The sequence below is a fragment of the Dermacentor andersoni genome, chromosome 11 (genome assembly GCF_023375885.2).
Source record: "Dermacentor andersoni chromosome 11, qqDerAnde1_hic_scaffold, whole genome shotgun sequence".
NCBI classification, from domain to species: domain Eukaryota; kingdom Metazoa; phylum Arthropoda; class Arachnida; order Ixodida; family Ixodidae; genus Dermacentor; species Dermacentor andersoni.
In genome coordinates this window covers 50,087,851-50,107,153 of record NC_092824.1, presented here as the reverse complement: position 1 = coordinate 50,107,153, position 19,303 = coordinate 50,087,851, and the positions used below count along the sequence as shown (strand labels likewise).

Sequence of the window (19,303 nt, the reverse complement as noted above, 5' to 3'; positions counted from 1 at the left end):
CGAGTTGCATGCTTTGTTTGACCTTCACGCTTGACTGCAACGTCCCTGAAATGTTTTCATGACCTCACGATGTGCAGCTCATGAGGGACCCGTGAGGGGCGTTACATCGGACGCACTCAACCAGGTGGTGGTGACCGCCGGTGCCGACAGTCACCTCCGCTTCTGGGCATTCCGAGATGGCCGGCAGCTGTCGCAGGTGGCCCTCAGCGCACCTGTTGCCCGCATCTGCCTCCATCGAGAAAGGTGAGGGGCGGCTGCCACCACCACAAGCTGTTTACTCTCTTGTGAGAAGATTTGCATTTGCGTCGCACACAGGTGCATCTAATTGCACAGAAGTAAACAGAACGATTGGATGTATTGACCAATTTACTGTCAGTCAGTTGGTGAGTGCTAAAAATGATACCCAGGCGCAGTCAAACGTAGCCTTTCAAGTTGCTGAAATACAGGAGAAGCTGTGTCCTGCTTTGACCCGTCAGACTAGAGGTGATGTCCAAGACTATTTGTTGGAGTGTCCTGGAGTTGCTGCAGAGAGTAAATCTTTGGTTGAGGCACTCTAGCATCGAGATGCTCCATACACTAGGGTTAACAACATGTTGTCCTGTATCCTGTTTTTGCCAGGACACTGGACTTTCAGGAGAGTGGTGTCCCAACTCTTCCTGAAGTTCCTTTGTACAGCTAATCAGTGATTGGTAATGTTTAGCAGATTCAATTTCAGAATGTTGTGTTGTGACTGGCATTGGCGTGACATTGTGCCCTGGATAACTCACAAGCTGGAGGCTTGGATCGTGTTCCTCTTTATTGTGCATGTTGACACGTTCACTCATCTCTCGCTGCACTGATAAATGATGACGCGCCGATCGACATAGCTTTATGTCTTTTTAAGCGTTTATGAAATGTGGCTTTTGGGTGGAGCAGTTGCTGACAAGTCTTGCGAGGCTAGGTCCTCCTTGTATGCTGGTAATTGCATGTGGGCTTTGGGTAAAGCTGTGTTTCTTCCTCGCAGTGGCATGCTGGCTGTTGCCTCGGACGACTTCTCCATCTGCGTGGTGGACGTGGAGCTTCGCAGGGTGGTTCGAGCATTTGCCAGTTACTATAGCCAAATCACCGACATGGTAAGTCGGCCTTCACCTGCTTTTCCGTGACCGTTCTGCAGCAGTGGCAGAGAGAGAAAAAATGTTTATTATGTGAAAAAGCAGATGGGATTGGTTGGAGGAGCTATGTCTCCGGGCTGCTACAATACGTTTCCAAGCAGCAGATATCCAAGTGGCAGTAGCAGCTTCTTGCCATCAGTGTGGAGGTTGTTTACTTACTATTATGTTTGCGTGGTTGTAGCAGGCACCATTTTCTTTATCTGGATGGGTCGGAGAATAGACTGTGCGCTACAGTCTGATATGAAACCGCATTCATGGTATTGTAACCTACTGTTCGAGCAGCCATTGCCACTGCCATCACCAGGTGGCAACAAAATGGCAATGACAATGCACCAGCGTGCCACTTTCCTTGCGAAGACTCATTCAAAAAATGACTTTGCATACATTTTGCATGATAAGCTGGTGAAAACGGACATGTGGTGTATTGATAGTGACAAAGCTGTCTCATTAATGACAATGGACATGAAGAGTGGATAAATTTCCGCATGTTCAGGGTGAATTCTGAATGTTTCTTTTTAACTCTTCTGAATTCAACAATCTGATACATGCAGCTATTTTTTTTCCATGCTATAGAAATAATCTGCTTATTAACTTCTAGGTCACGTATCGGGATTCATTTGCCGCACCTTTAGTTTATATATTGGAGTGCATTAGAACACGTGCTGGTGGGCGAGTTGGTAATACATGATTACAACGAAGGCGCCAAATAAAACAACGGACGAAGGAAGGCGACACAGGATAACCACGTAGACGCCTAGGTGGTTGTCCCGTGTCGCCTTCCTTCGTCCGTTGTTTTATTCGGCGCCTTCGTTGTAATCATAGTGCATTAGAATTGGGTTAATACAGGATGTGCTGTATTTTGTTGCCTTTGCCAGTTTAACTGTTACACAATGCTCACGTGTGGCCTTTCAGCCCTCAGTTGTCCCGTTCGTGTATATCAATATGTACCCAGCTATGAAAAGCTAACCTGCAGCATTGCAGCCTTTGTCTAAAAAGAAACACTAGGTGGCACGAGCATCAGCTTGCATCGTTCCACATCCACAGGACTCTTGGCATTAGAAGACTCTGCAGGGCGAAAACGTGATTCTGCCCCCATCTCTAGAGGATTCAAGCTGTGTGGATGCAACTGGAGGTTGACTATTACATGGCCGAGTCAGCTGCAATCATATGCAGTGGCTCGACAAAGGCTGTACATTGCAGCTTTGAAATGTGGCTCCTCACTTAAATGTTGCTACATTTCGCTAAAGACTGTGAAAGTGGCATGGCTGTGCAGAAATGCAAAAGCAAATGCAAAGAAAATACTAAAAGAGGAGTGAGAAACGAAAAGTCATCACATCACGAAGCCACTTATCATGGCAGCTCTGAAGTGCCCCACCGCTTCTTTTCATCCCTTATGCTACATGATGTTTTAGTTCCTATGAAGGGCCTACAGTGTTGCTAGCTTTTTATTTTCATCTTTTCTTTTCTCTTTCCCTGTATTTTTCTCACATTTAGGCCTTTAGTCCCGATGCCCGCTGGTTAGTGACTTCATCCACAGACAAGCTGGTTCGAACATGGGACTTGCCATCAGGCTGGTGAGTGCTTAGACTGGCTGTGACCAGCTGTTTAATTGTTCTGCAGTAGTTGCATACCTTTTGCTTCTTTCTGTAATCTTCTCGGTCATCGTTGACAATGCAGGCGTGTCAGCTTCATGTCTTAGTATTACTGTAGAAGAAAGAATTCGCAAGCGCTGAAACGAGATTGTTGATGTAGCATGATTCACTGTATAGCGCAGGAAAGAACAAGATGAAGGCAGAGGGGACGATGCACAGTGCTGTGTTGAGCTTTTCTGTGTGTGTGCATGGGTGTTGCAGCTCTCGTAGCCGTCTGCAGCCCTTACAATCTGTATATCCTAAGTGAGGCTTCTTGGTGTTAAAGGTATACTAACACCCAACAACCTTCTTTTTAGATTCCATAATTATGATGCAAAGCATTCAATTCCTCGAGAGTGTCACAAATAGTTGCGGTGCCTCTCATTCAACGTGTTCAAAACGCGCACCAAACGCAACGAGGCTTCGGTCATGAAGTAGGCGACCGTTCGTGCAATGAGAACCAATAGCGGTAATCACACGCCGTATCTTTCTGCATATAACCCACACCCCCAATTATAACAACCTGGAAATAAAAAAAATAATTAAAATAAATCCGCACGTATAACCTGCAAAAGTAATAGCATACAATAAGGCTCACATCTTTGCAAGAACAGTCTCCCTTCATAGTAAGGTTCGTTACAGCGCAACACAAGTCTGCAAGTCTACATTCTACACATCACTGCAAGTCGTACAGTTGTCACCTCTATTTTGAAAAACTAATGTCATTTTTGAACACACAAGCCAATTGACAAGGGAAATTGCTGAGGCTTACAATATAAAGATTAGGGACCAGGCATATATCAGCGAATATATCGCTCTTCATGACAAGGAACTGCGTTACCTATGTCAATTTTGATTATGCGTCAGTTGGTCACAGTTGCCTCAATGTATCTCTGTGTCTCGTGCATGTCATGGTTATCAAATGGCACCTATATATATGTTAGACATATCTTCAATAAAATATCAGTTGAGAGTCAGCGCCGTGTCGTCGTTTTATACCTTCTTTTGTCCTCGTGTTGTGTTGCGCTGTAACGAACCTTACTATGAATCCCAACCAACTAGCCCAACTTGCCGTCTTGACACAGTCTCCCTTCACGAATGCACGACTCGTCCAAATGCACTGTAACAGCATGTTCGGCCAACGGCTCTGTCCTCCCCCTCCCCCCCTTTGTTGTGCAGCCTTGTGGACTGCTTTGAGGTGCCATCCCCCGTCACCAGCCTTGACTTGTCGCCAACGGGCGAATTTCTTGCCACGGCCCATGCCGACGACCTCGGTGTGTTCCTGTGGGCCAATGCCACACTCTACAGCCATGTGACACTCCGGCCTCTGCCACCCGACTACGTGCCCAGGCTAGCTGAGCTGCCTGCCACAACTGTTGATGACGAAGGTAATATGTATTGCAAGTAGTATGTACCAGAGGGTTTTACACACCTTGTGTGTGAGACCCTGTTGGTATGTTGCACTTTATGTTGGTCTTTGTCACTGTGAAATGCTCTGGTCTACAACACTTAGCATTTTGAGGTACCTGGAAAGCTATAGCTGGCCTTGGTTTAATCCTTTGTGGACGAGTGTTGCCTGTTGGTAACACACCAATTTTTTTGTCTTACTAAGTTTGGGTTTTGAGAACAAATTTTCTATGAAACGTCTTCGGCTAACAATGGATGACCGTCGGAAAATGTCATTTGTTGGATTAGTGCAGGAACAGAGAATGAGGTAGAAGCCTGGGCGTGCGACTCACTTTATCCCGAAATCATGGTCAGGTTTCACGCAGGTAATGTAGAGGGAATGCATTGTACATCTCTGTATCACATCTCACGAAAAATGACAGTACTAGTTCCACACCAAACGATAAGTGGCCTGGGGTGAAGCTTGCTTCCTGTGTTTGCCCACCTATAGCTGAAAAATATTCCGCAAAATATATATATATATTTTTTTCATTGAATACCCTTATTGATGTATTTCACACATTTGCATGAAATATAGACATTTCCTACTGGTACTTTTATGTCTTGTCCTTAAAGAGTTAATAACGAAGTATAGGGTCAGGAGAGTTGGTGCCGACACCTCATTTTAGTGCTTAATAATAAACAAGGAGCTGCAAAAGACATAAGATGTACATAATCACCATTTATGTGGATTGCGTACCATTATGCAAATGGGGTGTCTTTGTTGGAGCCACTGGTCGGCAAGGGTAATGAGCCAACGGTTCTGTCACTGGACTGATATTTGACTTGGCACCTGACATTGCTTTAAAGTGGGTCTCTCTCTTTCTTCTTTTTTTTTTTAACCACTGATTTGGATCACAGGTGGCGAGCCTGTCATGGACAACGATGAATTGATGGACATGGGTGCATACGAATCTCCCGACCAGATTGCGCCTGACATGGTCACCCTGTCCAAGTTGCCATACTCACGTTGGCAGAACCTGCTCAACATTGAAGTCGTCAAGGTGAGGCATAATATGTCTATGCTTCAACTTGATGAAACTTTGTCTGAACAGAGCCCCCTTTCTTTAAAAACAATGTTGATTTTAACTCCATATCTTGTAACATTCTAGCTATCTTATTTTCCTTTTTTTTTTCTTATGTTTTGAGCCAAGTGGTTGATCTCAGCATTAAGAACTGCACAGCAGTATTAGACCAACAGATGAAGGGCATAAATAATGGAAAATGAAATGTAATGTTGTAAAATACAGTCCTAAATAATCTTTTTTTATGTGTATGCGAAAGCTTTTATATATGTCACACTTGAAGGGGCCTTGAAATGCTTTTCTAACTAACCATGAATGGCAACACTATTGAATTATGTCACCTCACGAATCTCCTGCCGCAAACATTTTTGAAATCCTTCAAGCACAAGCGAAGTTAGACATAGTTATTGGACCAATCAGCTGCTTTCTTTTTCCTACCATTTCTATGAGCACACTGGAAGCTACATAGGGGTTGTCCTGTTCTTGTGTGTCTATCTTCAGTCCCGTCTTAGAATTGCGCTTTCCAGTATTCAGTTAGACATAGGGGAGACGGCAAGGGGGTGCAAGGAAGCAATGCCCCTACTGGCCTCACCAAAAAGTTTGAACGTGAGACAGTTCATGGTGGCAACTCGTGGCAGCTGCGGTATCTACGCTGCGCTTTTCATCTTGGGGGCCACGCACAGCATACACAGCAACCTGCAACTGCCATGTTTAGACCGCCAATGCAAAGATGAAATTACTTTTCTGTCTCTTTAGGATCGCAGACATATATGCTGTGTTTTACATTTATTTGACTGAAGCGAGCAGTAATTGTAATACTGAGAATGTTCTCACAATCACAAAATCAGCGAATAGCTGTTGGTGGGTCCAGCTGCTTGCTATGATGCTGCATGATGACATTGCAGAAGCGAGAGGAAGCGATTTTTCGCTGAGTTTGACCCGAAATCGTACATTCCCTGCTGCATAGAGTGCAATAATATTTGTCTGACATGTTCACAGGAGCATTGTTGACAGATTGGCAGTTTTGGCAGTTTTTTCTCGCTATGCTCAAATAGTGTTTCAGGGCCCCTTTAGCTGGCGAGTTGCGGCGTTCATCCACACCGTGTAGTCTGCTCAGCCACTGCCGAGTTCGTGGTATACGACATGCATGCGCAAAGGTCCTAACATGTCGTGTATCGCTGTAACATATCACGTCCCAAGCAAAAACAAAACTATCTAATCCTTCCATTAAACCATCAGTTATGTCCGGAACTATACAGTATGTGGTGCCTCTTAAGTCTTTTTTTTTTCACATATTCTACAATGCCCGTATATGGTTACAACACGCACATGGTAATGGCAACAATTGTTACCATTGGCAAAACTGAGTGAAACACCCTTGTACCTTGTTGCTGATTTTGAAGACGAATGTCTCAAGACTGGTGTTAGGACTCTAGCCAAGAGCATATACCCTAAGCACTGACTGGTTTCAGCCCTGCAATTACAATTTGTGTGTCAAGTTTAATAACTAATAGGTAATTACTGCATCTAAATCAAGGAAAATTTAATGGCACACTTTTGTTACATCTGCAACTGCTGTGGATCTTGGCCAGCGATAGTTATCATCTCTCCTCGAATCCCCAATTTTTAACAAGCGGAGACAGTTGCTGCTAGAACATGTGGCATTGACTACAGAATTTCGTGTTGCTGTCTGACTTTAGCATTCTGATAGCACTGGTCTTTGAAGGAAGTACAAGCCTAATATTCAGTTGTTATTTCTTAAAAGGGACGCAAAATAGAAATGTGAGTTGAAGTGTGTTAGTAAATCACCCTTTTACAATAGGAAAGAAGCAATAGAAGAAAGCCACTCTTACCGTGAGAGGAGGCTTGGGAAGCCATAAAAGATGTGAAAAGCGAAAGACAGGTGGCAACATTGCCTTCAACTGTACCAGCTTGCCATGATGTCATGGATTATGATGGCACCTTTTTGGGCCTAGTTGGTTTGTTATCAGTAAACATTGACTACATCGTATTCACAAGGAAGCCAAGACTGAACTTAGCAAGTTCCGTGAACATTGTAGAGCCAAAATCGCCCAAATACGATAAAAATACTTGGATATTTGTGGCATCACATTGATGTACTGGTGGTACAGTTTCAGTGTGAAATTTAAAAAAGGAAGGAAACCTTGAAACTCATTTTTTTTTTTTTCAATAAGCAGCTGCAAATTTAGCTAAAATAGAGTTCTGAATTCATATTTACCAGTCTGAACTGAATAACTGTTCCTCTTTAATGTATGTTTAAGAGCTTGCAAGGAAAGGGTCTGTCTTCTTCTCCTTCACTACTATAGGCATTTGAAAAGGTATTTTGCGGCTTAACAAGTCTCAATGCAAACAGGTGCTTAAGGTTGCACTAGTAGTAGTATCGTGGAGGTTGCGTTGATGTACTGCAGGACCACAAATGAGCAGTTATAACCATTCAGTTAGTATCCATCACTCTTGTTTACAATGATCTGAAAAACTGATTAATACTGGCTCAAAGACTGTCTTCAAGTGTGTTTGCTTGCCCCATTTTAATGTCAATTGTTTTCATCGTGTCCCGTGCGCCCTCAACCGAGCAGCAAAGGAACAAGCCCAAGGAGCCAGCGAGTGCCCCCAAGGCAGCACCATTCTTCCTGCCTACAACAATCGGCCTGGACCCTCAGTTTGTCAAGCTTGATGACAAGGAGAACGTGGTAAGCAAGCCTGTTGCCCGCTTCTCATTTTAAGTGCCTGCGTGCACCATAGATCCTTCTAGGGGCATGCGAATAGTAATGTTTAAGGCCAAATCGAATACGAATCGGATAGAACACTGAATACTTTTTGAATAAAAACAGCTGTATTTACCAATAATATAAGACAATGTTCACATCCTAATATCACAATGTTAGCAAGTTTCTGTCATTACAGTGCATGTTATGGAATGTTGTATATCAAGATTGCAAATATGGCAGCAAGAAAACAATAAGCAGCTTGTTTGCATACATGGGGCTCTGCGAAGTGTGCTAATTATCGCAGTTTGGCCAAAAAAACTGGCTTCCTGGGTAACATAGCATTCTCTACTGCATAACTCCTCATCCTTTACATCTGCATTATGGCTGCAGGGATGAAATTTATCCCACTTTTCCCTCCAACTTCATGTTTGATTGCACACTGTTTATGATTCTGAAATAACTGAAAACTATTTTTTTTTTAAATATTCATTTATATGGTTAGTAGCTATTCAGTTTTAAATACTGAATCGCATAGAGCAGTATTCAATTTACTTTTCAAAAATTCCAAATATCCGCATGCCCATACTCTTTTTATTTCTCGCTCTGTGTTTGCATATGTGCATGTATGTATGTGTTGCACATATGTGTGTGGGCATCACAAAGCATTGAGCATACTTCAACACTTCTTTGAAGGCACTGGAATAAGTGTTATGTCATAGTGAGTGTCTCATTTGTGCGTCTGCATGAAACATACTTGTGTACCCCTGACATCCACAGGAATTGTTTGAACCGCAGCATTTCGCTGGAGACCCCCATCCTTGTGTCGTTACGTTTGTCCCTCTTTAGATTCTGAATTAGCTTTTGTGGGCATTTAAATTACTTCCTTTAGTTTCTTTGATTTAGTTTCAGTAGTAAAAAGGGGTAGCCAGTGCCACCATACAAGAACGAAGACTCCGCTGTTTATTTATACCTAAATAAATAAAAATAATGGGATATTATATGCCAAAACCACGATCTGATTATGAAGCACACTGTAGTGAGGATTCCAGAAATTTTGACCAGCTGGGGTTCTTTAACGTGCACCTAAATCTAAGTACACGGGTGTTCTTGGATTTCACCCCCACTGAAACGTGGCTGTCGGGGCCGGGATTCGATCCCCCGACCTCGTGCTTAGCAGCCCAACACCATAGCCACTAAGCTTTAAATAAATAAGACGCCTAGTTCAGTAACACCGTCAGGAGGTAAACAAACAAAATTAATTATGGGGTTTTATGTGCCAAAACCATGAGCTGATTGTGCAGCACATCGTAGTGGGGGACTCCAGATTAATTTTGACCACCTGGGGTTCTTTAAAATGCACCTAAATATAAGTACACGAGTGTTTTTGCATTACGCCCCATCGAAATGTGGCCGGCATGGAGGTAAAGGAACACTGAAAGCAAGCATTGACTCAATTTGGAATGTTAGGCTACCCTTGTAGACACCTTGTAACTTTTCAAGTACATACAATGCGAGCAGAGGGAGACAGAGCAAGGAACGAGACAGGATGGTGTGATCGACGGTCTCGTTCCTTGCTCTGTCTCCATCTGCTCATGTTGTAAGGTACTTCAGGGTTCCCCCAATGGTTTCCAGCAGGGGAAATGCCACCCACCACACCAGTTGACCAGTCAAAATTACTTATTCCTTTTTTCTATCTGTCTCTCTCTCCCCTGATCCTTGGATGTTTTTTTATCACATGGGAAAATATTCGAAAGAAAAGTGACATAAAAGTTGAAAAAATCACACTTTTCTAGTGTGCTGTTGACAAAAATTTTGTTGGAAATTGGGTGTCGGGAGGTGCCATCGCACTGCGGACCCGCCGTGGTTGCTCAGTGGCTGCGGTGTTGGGCTTCTAAGCACGGGGTCGTGGGATTGAATCCCGGCCATGGCGGCCGCATTTCGATGGGGGCTAGGTGTACAGACCTGCGACTAGGTGTACAGACAGAAAGTTTGTTTGGCTCCCGAATGTAATAAGAGAAGAAAAATGTGCATGCCCAATTTTGGGGAAAAGAAATGGAAAAAACTTTTATGCAGGTATTTTATGCAGGTTTCTACAGTGTATCAACCATAGTTGCTTACTTTTAGCCACGTTTGTGTGAATGTCACCCATTCACACTTCAGATTAACGAGCGCATCTCCCAGGAGTTGATTAGATTGCTTCATTCGTTTTCCAGGCACCATCAAAAATCACCTCGTTCGAGCACTTTCAGCTGACTGCATTTGCAAAGCTGCTGAACTCTTGTGCCGAGTCCAACAGCTGTGAGTGTTCGTGTGACCATTTATATTCTTACTGTGCAACCTGTTTGCCTGTTAAGTAAGCTCTGACTGAGCCTGTTGAATGCAGAATTGACTGTTTACAAAGCATGTGGGCTACGGGAACTTTTACAACATTGACAACTTCAAGAATTTGTAACTTTGATTGCTTTTGTGGTGAAGTCTCACGACACTTTCACTAAGATACTGTATTTCCATGAATATAAGCTGTCAGCATAGTTTCGTGCATATAAGCATCTGCATGCAGAGCTAGAAACAGTAAACTTTCAGAAACAACCTTGTAATGAAGTCGAGTGTTCAATCGAATACTATTTGGTGAAATAAGATTATGATTGAAGCAGGCCACCGACCATGGGAAAAAAAAAATTAATAAATTTCTAGATTGAACAATAACTTTCTTTTTTTTACTGTAGGCAGTTACTTGGCTTAATGAACGTTGCCAGAATGAATCTATGAAGTGAATTTGCTTTATTCGCTTTACCGTTCAGTTTAGAGTTGTTTCAAGTAACCAGAAATGTAATTAAGGCATACCTGCCTGTTGGAGTTATACAATGCTCGGCTAAGCACGTCTTCAGAAACCCTTTTGGCTGAATTGTGACGTCTTTGTGCCTCATCCTTTCATCAAAAAGATGTTGCCTTTTGTGCATTGCAGATGGCCCAGTATTTCAGTGGCTCAAGGAACTAGGACCGTCCAGCGTTGACTTTGAGATCCGAGGTCTCTTGCCTGAAGCCGGCGGTTCCTCGGAGGCTCTGCTGAACTTTCTCAAGGCAATGGGCAGTGGCTTGAAAACACGCCGTGACTTTGAGCTTATTCAGTCCTACCTCGGCCTTTTCCTAAAGGTGTGTGTGTGTGTCTATATGTCTGCACTGTATTTGAACCTCGCAATTCATCACATGAATCAATTAACTTTATGTGGTAGCCACCTTGTTTGCCACATTTAAGTAAAAGTAGAAAAAAAATCTTGATATGTACTGGACGTTATGGTGAGTTATGTCCCCTAACAGTGGGCAGCCCTGCACCTGCTGCCTTGAGTTGGTCACCTTGCGCAAGCAGGAGTGCACCTTTGAATGGGGTTAACAAATACATGCCCTGTCCTATCAACAAGAAAATGTGTGCCTTGTGTTTATTTTTATTTTATTTGTTGACAGCCACACTGTGAGGCAGCTACTTTCATCACCAATTACAGTGTGATAGAGGATTCACACTGTCCAGAAACACATTATACTTCATGCAGCTTAGTGTGGACCTCGACAGAAGTTTACCATAGTGGCGCGAATATAACACAACCAGCAAAAGAACAACTGGATGGCAAGACAAACGAAGCACTCATCCTTGTTTGTCTCATCATCCGGCTTCGCACTATTGCTCTCCCCAGTAGTCATCAAATACCGACTTGTCCAAACCGCTACCCTTTCATGTAAGCTTCAAGTGAAATGTTTTGTGGGCCTTGATTCATGGCCTTGATTATGATTTGATTCATGATCTTCCAAGGACCGTGCACAACTTTTACACAATGTACAAATCGGCCATTGTGGAGTGCCACTTCTGAAAGAGCTGCGATTACTGCCCCCAGGAGCCAGAATGGTTATGCATCATAAGTGAAATGGGCTGTACAACCGCTACACATTGTCCATGTTCAATGTACATGTTCATTGTCTAAGTTATGATGTTCACCACGCGAATAGTACTGAACTTTGAATTAGCCGTAATTTTATGTGCATCACTATCAAGACTAGGTGATGTACCTAGTGTTCAGTAGTGCACAGGTTTGACATGTAAATTGCTGTATGTGATTTGAACTCGGTGACAGGTTGATCAAAAACAGCGTGGTTTTGTCTGTGTCCTGTGAATCATTAGTTAGTTAAATAGCTTTTGACATTAGGCTTATTAGGACGCCACACGGACACCAGCATTGCAAATGTTATGCTTTTATAAACAGCTCTTGTTGAACTCTGGTGTTTTTGTTCCACCGTGGCAGGTTCACGCCGACGTGATGGCTTCGGAAGACGCATTCCGGGAGGAGCTCATATCGATTGCAGACACGCAGCACAACTCTTGGAAAGACCTTGAAGCAGCATTCAACCAGTCACTCTGCATTGTTAATTACCTAAGGAGTGCCATCCTGTGACAAACCTGAGCAGCAAAGTTGTTAGTGTAAATACATTTTCATCACACCATCACCACTGTGGTAGTCACTCTGTTGAAATCCTACTTTAAGTCTCATTCGCTCATTATTTTCCCAGTGTTGTTTCTGGAAGCAATAAAGAGAAGCAAGAAACTGCCTTCTGGTGCAGTTATGATGTAGGAACAGAGTCCTGTTTTCGTCCTTGCAAATACAGTGCTCCCCTTTATCATTGTGCAATTATCACTTAGCTGTTACCGCACCCATAAATCTGACAACCTTGTGCTACAATGAGGCAATGCTGGTTTTTGGCTGCCATTGTGAAGGATACTCTTGGGCAGGTTCTCATAGGTGGCCACCTGCTCCACCACACGCTTGCATGTGTTGTGCTGTTTCTTTTGGCATTCCTTAATTGAAATTCAACATGCTGACCTACTGCTGCATGGATACTATGCAAGAAGTCATCATCATCATCATCATCATCATCATCAGCCTGATTACGCCCACTGCAGGGCAAAGGCCTCTCCCATACTTCTCCAACTACCCCGGTCATGTACTAATTGTGGCCATGTTGACCCTCCAAACTTCCTTATCTCATCTGCCCACCTAACTTTCTGTCGCCCCCTGCTACGCTTCCCTTCCCTCGGAATCCAGTCCGTAACCCTTAATGACCATCGGTTATCTTCCCTCCTCATTACATGTCCTGCCCATGCCCATTTCTTTTTCTTGATTTCAACTAAGATGTCATTAACGCGCGTTTGTTCCCTCACCCAATCTGCTCTTTTCTTATCCCTTAACGTTACACCTATCATTCTTCTTTCCATAGCTCGTTGCGTCGTCCTCAATTTAAGTAGAACCCTTTTCGTAAGCCTCCAGGTTTCTGCCCCGTACGTGAGTACTGGTAAGACACAGCTGTTATACACTTTTCTCTTGAGGGATAATGGCAACCTGCTGTTCATGATCTGCGAATGCCTGCCAAACGCACCCCAGCCCATTCTTATTCTTCTGATTATTTCACTCTCATGATCTGGATCAGCAGTCACTACCTGTCCTAAGTAGATGTATTCTCTTACCACTTCCAGTGCCTCGCTACCTATCGTAAACTGCTGTTCCCTTCCGAGACTGTTAAACATTACTTTAGTTTTCTGCAGATTCATTTTTAGTCCCACCCTTCTGCTCTGCCTCTCCAGATCAGTGAGCATGCATTGCAGTTGGTCCCCTGAGTTACTAAGCAAGGCAATATCATCAGCGAAGCGCAAGTTACTAAGGTATTCTCCATTTACTCTTATCCCCAATTCTTCCCAATCCAGGTCTCTGAATACCTCCTGTAAACACGCTGTGAATAGCATTGGAGAGATCGTATCTCCCTGCCTGACGCCTTTCTTTATTGGGATTTTGTTGCTTTCTTTATGGAGGAGTACAGTGGCTGTGGAGCCGCTATAGATATCTTTCAGTATTTTTACATACGGCTCGTCTACACCCTGATTCCGCAATGCCTCCATGACTGCTGAGGTTTCGACTGAATCAAACGCTTTCTCGTAATCAATGAAAGCTATATATAATGGTTGGTTATATTCCGCACATTTCTCTATCACAAGAAGTGCGTCAACACAAACACTCCAAGCCATATAGTACATGATAAGAGCACAACATTCAGTATGGAATTCACTGCACTGTGAAACTAGCTACTGCATGGCTGTGCTGACCATCCACTTGTATTTCATACTAATTGTAACAGGTCAATGCAGCAACTTGCTTCAGAAGGTGTACGTACACAGTATATAGTCAGAAGGAATGTACGTACACAGCACACGCTTGGTTAGTACATTCGTTTTGCATGCTTATGAGCAACAGTGCTGCTGCATGACCTGCAGCACTCGTCTAATGCCGTTTAAGCAGCGGTAGTCGCAGTTCTCGAACTTAAGCTAAGCTGCAGTTATGATTCCAGGCAAAGGTAGCTGCGACAATCTACCACAGTTGCTAGCCAGATACTACTAGCACTTGTGAGGTCGCATTACGGCCTCACTAGATCACTGCATGGGATTGATACACAAGTGCAAAACAAGATCCAGCTCGGATCACTTATAACTAGGGATGTGAGAATATTCGAAATTGTTAAATATTATCGATTATATACTTGATATTCGTATTATATTTGAAAACGAGGTACACATTTGCAAATTTTTCAATATTCTGTTGGATGCGAATGCTCGAGAGAAATCGAATATATATTGTCGGCTATGCGGGAGCAAACACGGTTCTTGGCATTTGTTTCTCTCTAATGTAGGAATGCGCGCCTGATTTTGTGCCAAGTTTTGTAATAATTTCGTGGTGCTAGCGAAATTTTGCCTGTTGGTGCGCTCGTCCACTAGACGTGTAAGCTTTGCAGGGAACGAGACCCTCTTGTTACAAGGGGGCACAGGTTAGCGGACTGCGGGAGTGCACCTAAAAGTGCAACGGAACGGGATGGGCATGACTGTGCAAAAGAATACAACTGCACTAAGAATGCTATTTACTGGGAGTGTAGGTCCAGTGGGTTGATCCTCTGCAGTGATGCCCATCCACGCGGCCACGCTATGCAAATGTGCCGCCAGCTCCCCGCCGCAAGGCCACGTCACGGCTCCATGCAGCGTATTGCATGCCTGTTACATTTCAGTATGCAGCGATTGCCAATGCGCTACCGCAATTACGCGCCATAGCAAAATATGGGACGTAGTGCAGAGATCTCGCAGGCGATCGTATATTCCACGATGCCCGCCCATCGCGGTATATGCTAAATGGCACTATCCTGAACAAGTACAGATGCATTACACATGTTTACTTGGAGTTATAATCAAAGCATTTTTTTATGCAATCGAAAGTGCCCTCTACCTTCTTCCTGTAGTATAATGCAGTATACCTCGCATTATGTTGGTGGTTTTGTAACTCGCGTTGTAGCATTATATTCTTGCAAATGGTGTGCCTCGACAACTAGTGAGTCAGTCAGGTGTCTCACACTAAAGGAAAGCAACAGAAGTGGGGTGCACAAGCTGTGCTGCAGTATAGGCATAAAACATAGGAAAAAGAAAAGACAGTGTTCTTGCAGTTATTTTCTAAGCAATGGTCATAGAAAACTTTATGCTATGGTACAGCACCACTTCGTGTTCGTTGGGTGTGAGCATAGCTTTTGTCTTGCTAATTAGTTACATTTGCAGCGCCACCCCCAACCATGAGCTTATTGCCTGACAGGAACTACAATGAGTGATGGCTGGCACAGCGTCAAATCTCTCTGAGTTAATGGGCATTCGAAGTTGTATAATAAGGCACAGGTAATTGCGATGTCCCAGCATGTAAAATAGCCATACTGTAATAAATGCATGTGCATATCATTGTTCGATTCGTATTAGAAAAAAAATTATATTTGCAAACCCCTACTTGTAACATAGCTGTTTATGGTGCATAACCGACTTTAATGCGGCCTTTTCCGACTCCCGTTCGCCCTCCCGTAGAACTCCACCTGCGGTTTCTGTGGGAAAATCAGTTGCCGTAGCTGATTGCTTTAGAAATTATTAACTCCACTTTCACAAGCACTGCCGCCAGTTAAGCCGGTGCGTGTGATCGCATATGTCCAATCCCTATGTCATCGTCTAGGGGTATTAACATGAGAAGAGCAAGCTTAGCACGACTGCATGCCGCCCGGCACCCCCGCTGGTTAGAGGCCTAACCAGCGCGCCTCGTCTGCAGGCGGTGATCAACGTTGCGGTTTGGTGCCGAACACTGCCGACTCAGTGAAGCGTCACAGTGCTGTACAGCCTGTGTGGTGCGTTTCCAAGTGCTCCCGACGCACCTAGAAGGTGGAGGAATTAATAACCACTCCTACTACGAAAGTGATGGCACGGGCGACACATCGGTTCAATGGCAGTAACTTGGCCCGCGGACGCCATATGTTTTCGGTATCGCACACACGTGGATCAGTCCGAGAAATAGAGCGAGACATGGTACGGCGTCCGAAATTTCAGTCGCCGTGGAGTTGGTTGCAATGCCGTGGGGAATGCGAACGATCGAGCGAGCGACTTACTTTTTCCCTCTACGTCGTACTTTTTTGTTTCATTTTTCATTGTTTCGTGCAAAGTAACAATGAACCTTTCGGCGTTCGTCAATTTAAACAAATGCAAACATCACGGTCGCATACTTCGATTCTAGGATACACGCAGCTGCTCGGGCTACACCTTTTGCACATGTACAGCCTTTTGAGAAATGCTTGGATACGTGCGGTACCGCTTATAGTGCGGATATTCACCACTCTGGCGACTTATGTTATAAGTGGTCTATGCTGTAACACAGCACGCTGTATACCGCACTTCCTCACTTCACTTTTTTTTTTCATGTAGTTTGCTTTGATGCAATTCAAAATGCCGTAAGGCTTGATGGAAGTTTTAGCTCCCATCAAGACCTTTCTCTAACAAAGTCGTATCCGGCACGAAAATAGCACCACTATATCCAATGCTCGTTTTAAGCATATATTCACTACACACTGATATTGCCGTTTTATATTTACTTCATTATATCGGATATTTCATTGTATCGAGGTTTGAACACTAAACAACACGTTTGTCATGCAGTGGCAAGCATGCAAAGATCTTCAACCCATCCCGTTGTGGCTTCGCCTTCGCAGGGCCATGTTATGTGGCAAACACGCTGCGTATGTATGTAAACCTGTAGCCAAGTGTGCATGACCCTTCAGCAGTTTATACATGCATCTTCCACCTTGAGCACACATCTACCTTTTACAATGATGGCAGGATGCCACTGTTGCCTTGCATGCCCATAACGTTGCTAGAGTAATGAAAGAGGTCTATCATGAACAAATAAAAATAGAAGAAACTTTCCATTGTGTAGAACAGTGCCCGAGAATTGTGAAATTTTGAGACATCGCAGTCGCAACAATCAGGCCAGAAAATTTTTGTCTAGGCCAAGCCAAGCACCACCAAATGAAAGCCTCACATGGCTTACCACTAGACAATGTGCCGTACTAGCTGCTCATGCTACACTTGAGCTAGAGGTATGCAAAGGCTTATGGTGAAATTAGTTTCTGCATACCATTGTGAAGGGTACACACACACAAGCTCTATAGTTTGATCACCTGTTCCAATGAATGCTTATTTGTTTTGAGCTATGTCTAGCAGTCTTAACATTGAAATTCAACACACCTAGCTACTGCTGTGTAGCCACTGTGTAAGGAGCGAGTCGACATACACAATTTAAGCTGAGGGTACATGATATCTACACAAAATTCAACATGGCATTCAATGCTTCGACCTCATTTATGAGCTCAACCGCTACGTGGCCACGATGACTATGCACCCATATTTCACATGAACATTTAAAGGGGCCCTGAAACACTTTTTGAACATAGTAACATGGCAGATCTGTTAACGAGGCTCCTGTGAACATGTAAGCCAAATATTATTGCACCACATGCAGCAGGGAATGTACGATGTTGTATCAAAAGCAGTGTCATCACATGCAGCTGCACCCACAACAGCCACTGGCTGATATCGTAATTGTGAGTTCATTCTCAGTAATGTAATTAATGCTAATTTGAGTTACGCAAATGAAAAATATGTATGTCTGCAATCTGAAAGTGACAGAAAAACCATTTCATCTTTGCAATGCCGATTGAAGCACGACAGCTGTGCATTGCTGCGTCTGCTGCACACGGCCTCCTAGATGAAAAGCATAGCATAGATACTGCGGCTGGCCACAGGGTGCCTCCACAAGCCTTCTTGCATTCAACATTTCGGCAGGGCTAGCGGGCATTTCTCCCTTTGCCCTCTCCCCTGTGTAGCTTCCAGCACACTAGCAGAAATGAAAGGAGAGCAAACCACCCGATTGGTTTGACAACTACATCTAACTTCGCTCGTGCTTAAAGGATTCAAAAACTTTTCTTGGCAGGAGACTCATGAGGCTATGTAATTTAATAGTGATGTCATTATGTGATTAATTAGAAAAGTGTTTCAGGGTTCCTTTAATAGAATATGTTACTGGGCTAGCTGGTTCATTCTTGTATGGAATGATAAGCGCCAGCTTTAGACAAGACAGTGAGACAAGACGAAGGACAGGCCCAAGGACAGACAGTGCCTATCGCTTGTCTGTCTCGTTTAAGGTTTGCGCTTATTATTCCATGCAATAACCAACATTTATGGCTAGTCATTCGTCTTTCTCACTCATGAGCTGTCAGTTGCCCAAAGTCTGCAGGTGATGGTCACGTTGCTAGAGTCAAGGATGAGATGCCTGCCAGCAGTGGCTGTGGAAAGCTGGCCTGATCGTATGGCCCACTGCTCTAGTGTTTGCAAGGCCATACTTCAGCTCTGTGGGGTTGGTAGAGCTGCACATAAGATATTAGCGCATGCCGTGCTTCTTGGTTTGCTTTCTTCTTTTTTGTGTTTATAATTTGCTTCCATGGAAATCGGAATAATGTTAGTTTTGACAAAGAAATAGCTCCTGCAGTCAAGGCCTCTCCGTCACCACTTTCGCTTACCATCGCACAGCTTTGTTTGACGGGGCTGTTCATTGTGGAACACATGCAAGGATACATTCATTGCATTTAGCAGTCCAGTTGTCAAGATGAAGTTTGAAATGCCACAAACTGAATAGCATGCTGCCTTTGAACAGTCATTTTCTGGGACAATGAACAGCAATAAAAAAAAAAGCCATAGAAGTAGTCCATAGCCGTCCAAGCAGTCCTTGTACCTCAGTGCCATGAACACTAGCACCCATAAATGTTTCTAGATTTGGCTTCCGCAACAACTATCATATTGGTTGTTGCTACAGTGAACTTATGTATCAGGGCAGAGAAACAGATTGGTGGTTCCAAGGTTTGGCCAGTGGCCTCTGATATTTTCT

At 43.8% G+C, this 19,303-nt stretch overlaps 1 protein-coding gene across 1 annotated transcript in view; it reads left to right on the top strand.

The window, feature by feature from the left end:
* The window catches only part of LOC126517829 (WD repeat-containing protein 36), a 40,103-nt gene extending 27,503 nt beyond the window's left edge, over positions 1–12,600 (top strand). The window contains exons 12-20 of the mRNA XM_050167631.3: positions 78–243; positions 1,004–1,112; positions 2,646–2,725; positions 3,962–4,170; positions 5,090–5,232; positions 7,851–7,964; positions 10,196–10,280; positions 10,948–11,135; positions 12,275–12,600. Coding sequence (XP_050023588.1) covers positions 78–243; positions 1,004–1,112; positions 2,646–2,725; positions 3,962–4,170; positions 5,090–5,232; positions 7,851–7,964; positions 10,196–10,280; positions 10,948–11,135; positions 12,275–12,424 — 1,244 coding nt within the window. The 3' untranslated portion in view covers positions 12,425–12,600. The remainder of the gene's footprint in view (positions 1–77; positions 244–1,003; positions 1,113–2,645; positions 2,726–3,961; positions 4,171–5,089; positions 5,233–7,850; positions 7,965–10,195; positions 10,281–10,947; positions 11,136–12,274) is intronic.
* Positions 12,601–19,303: the final 6,703 nt, after the last annotated feature.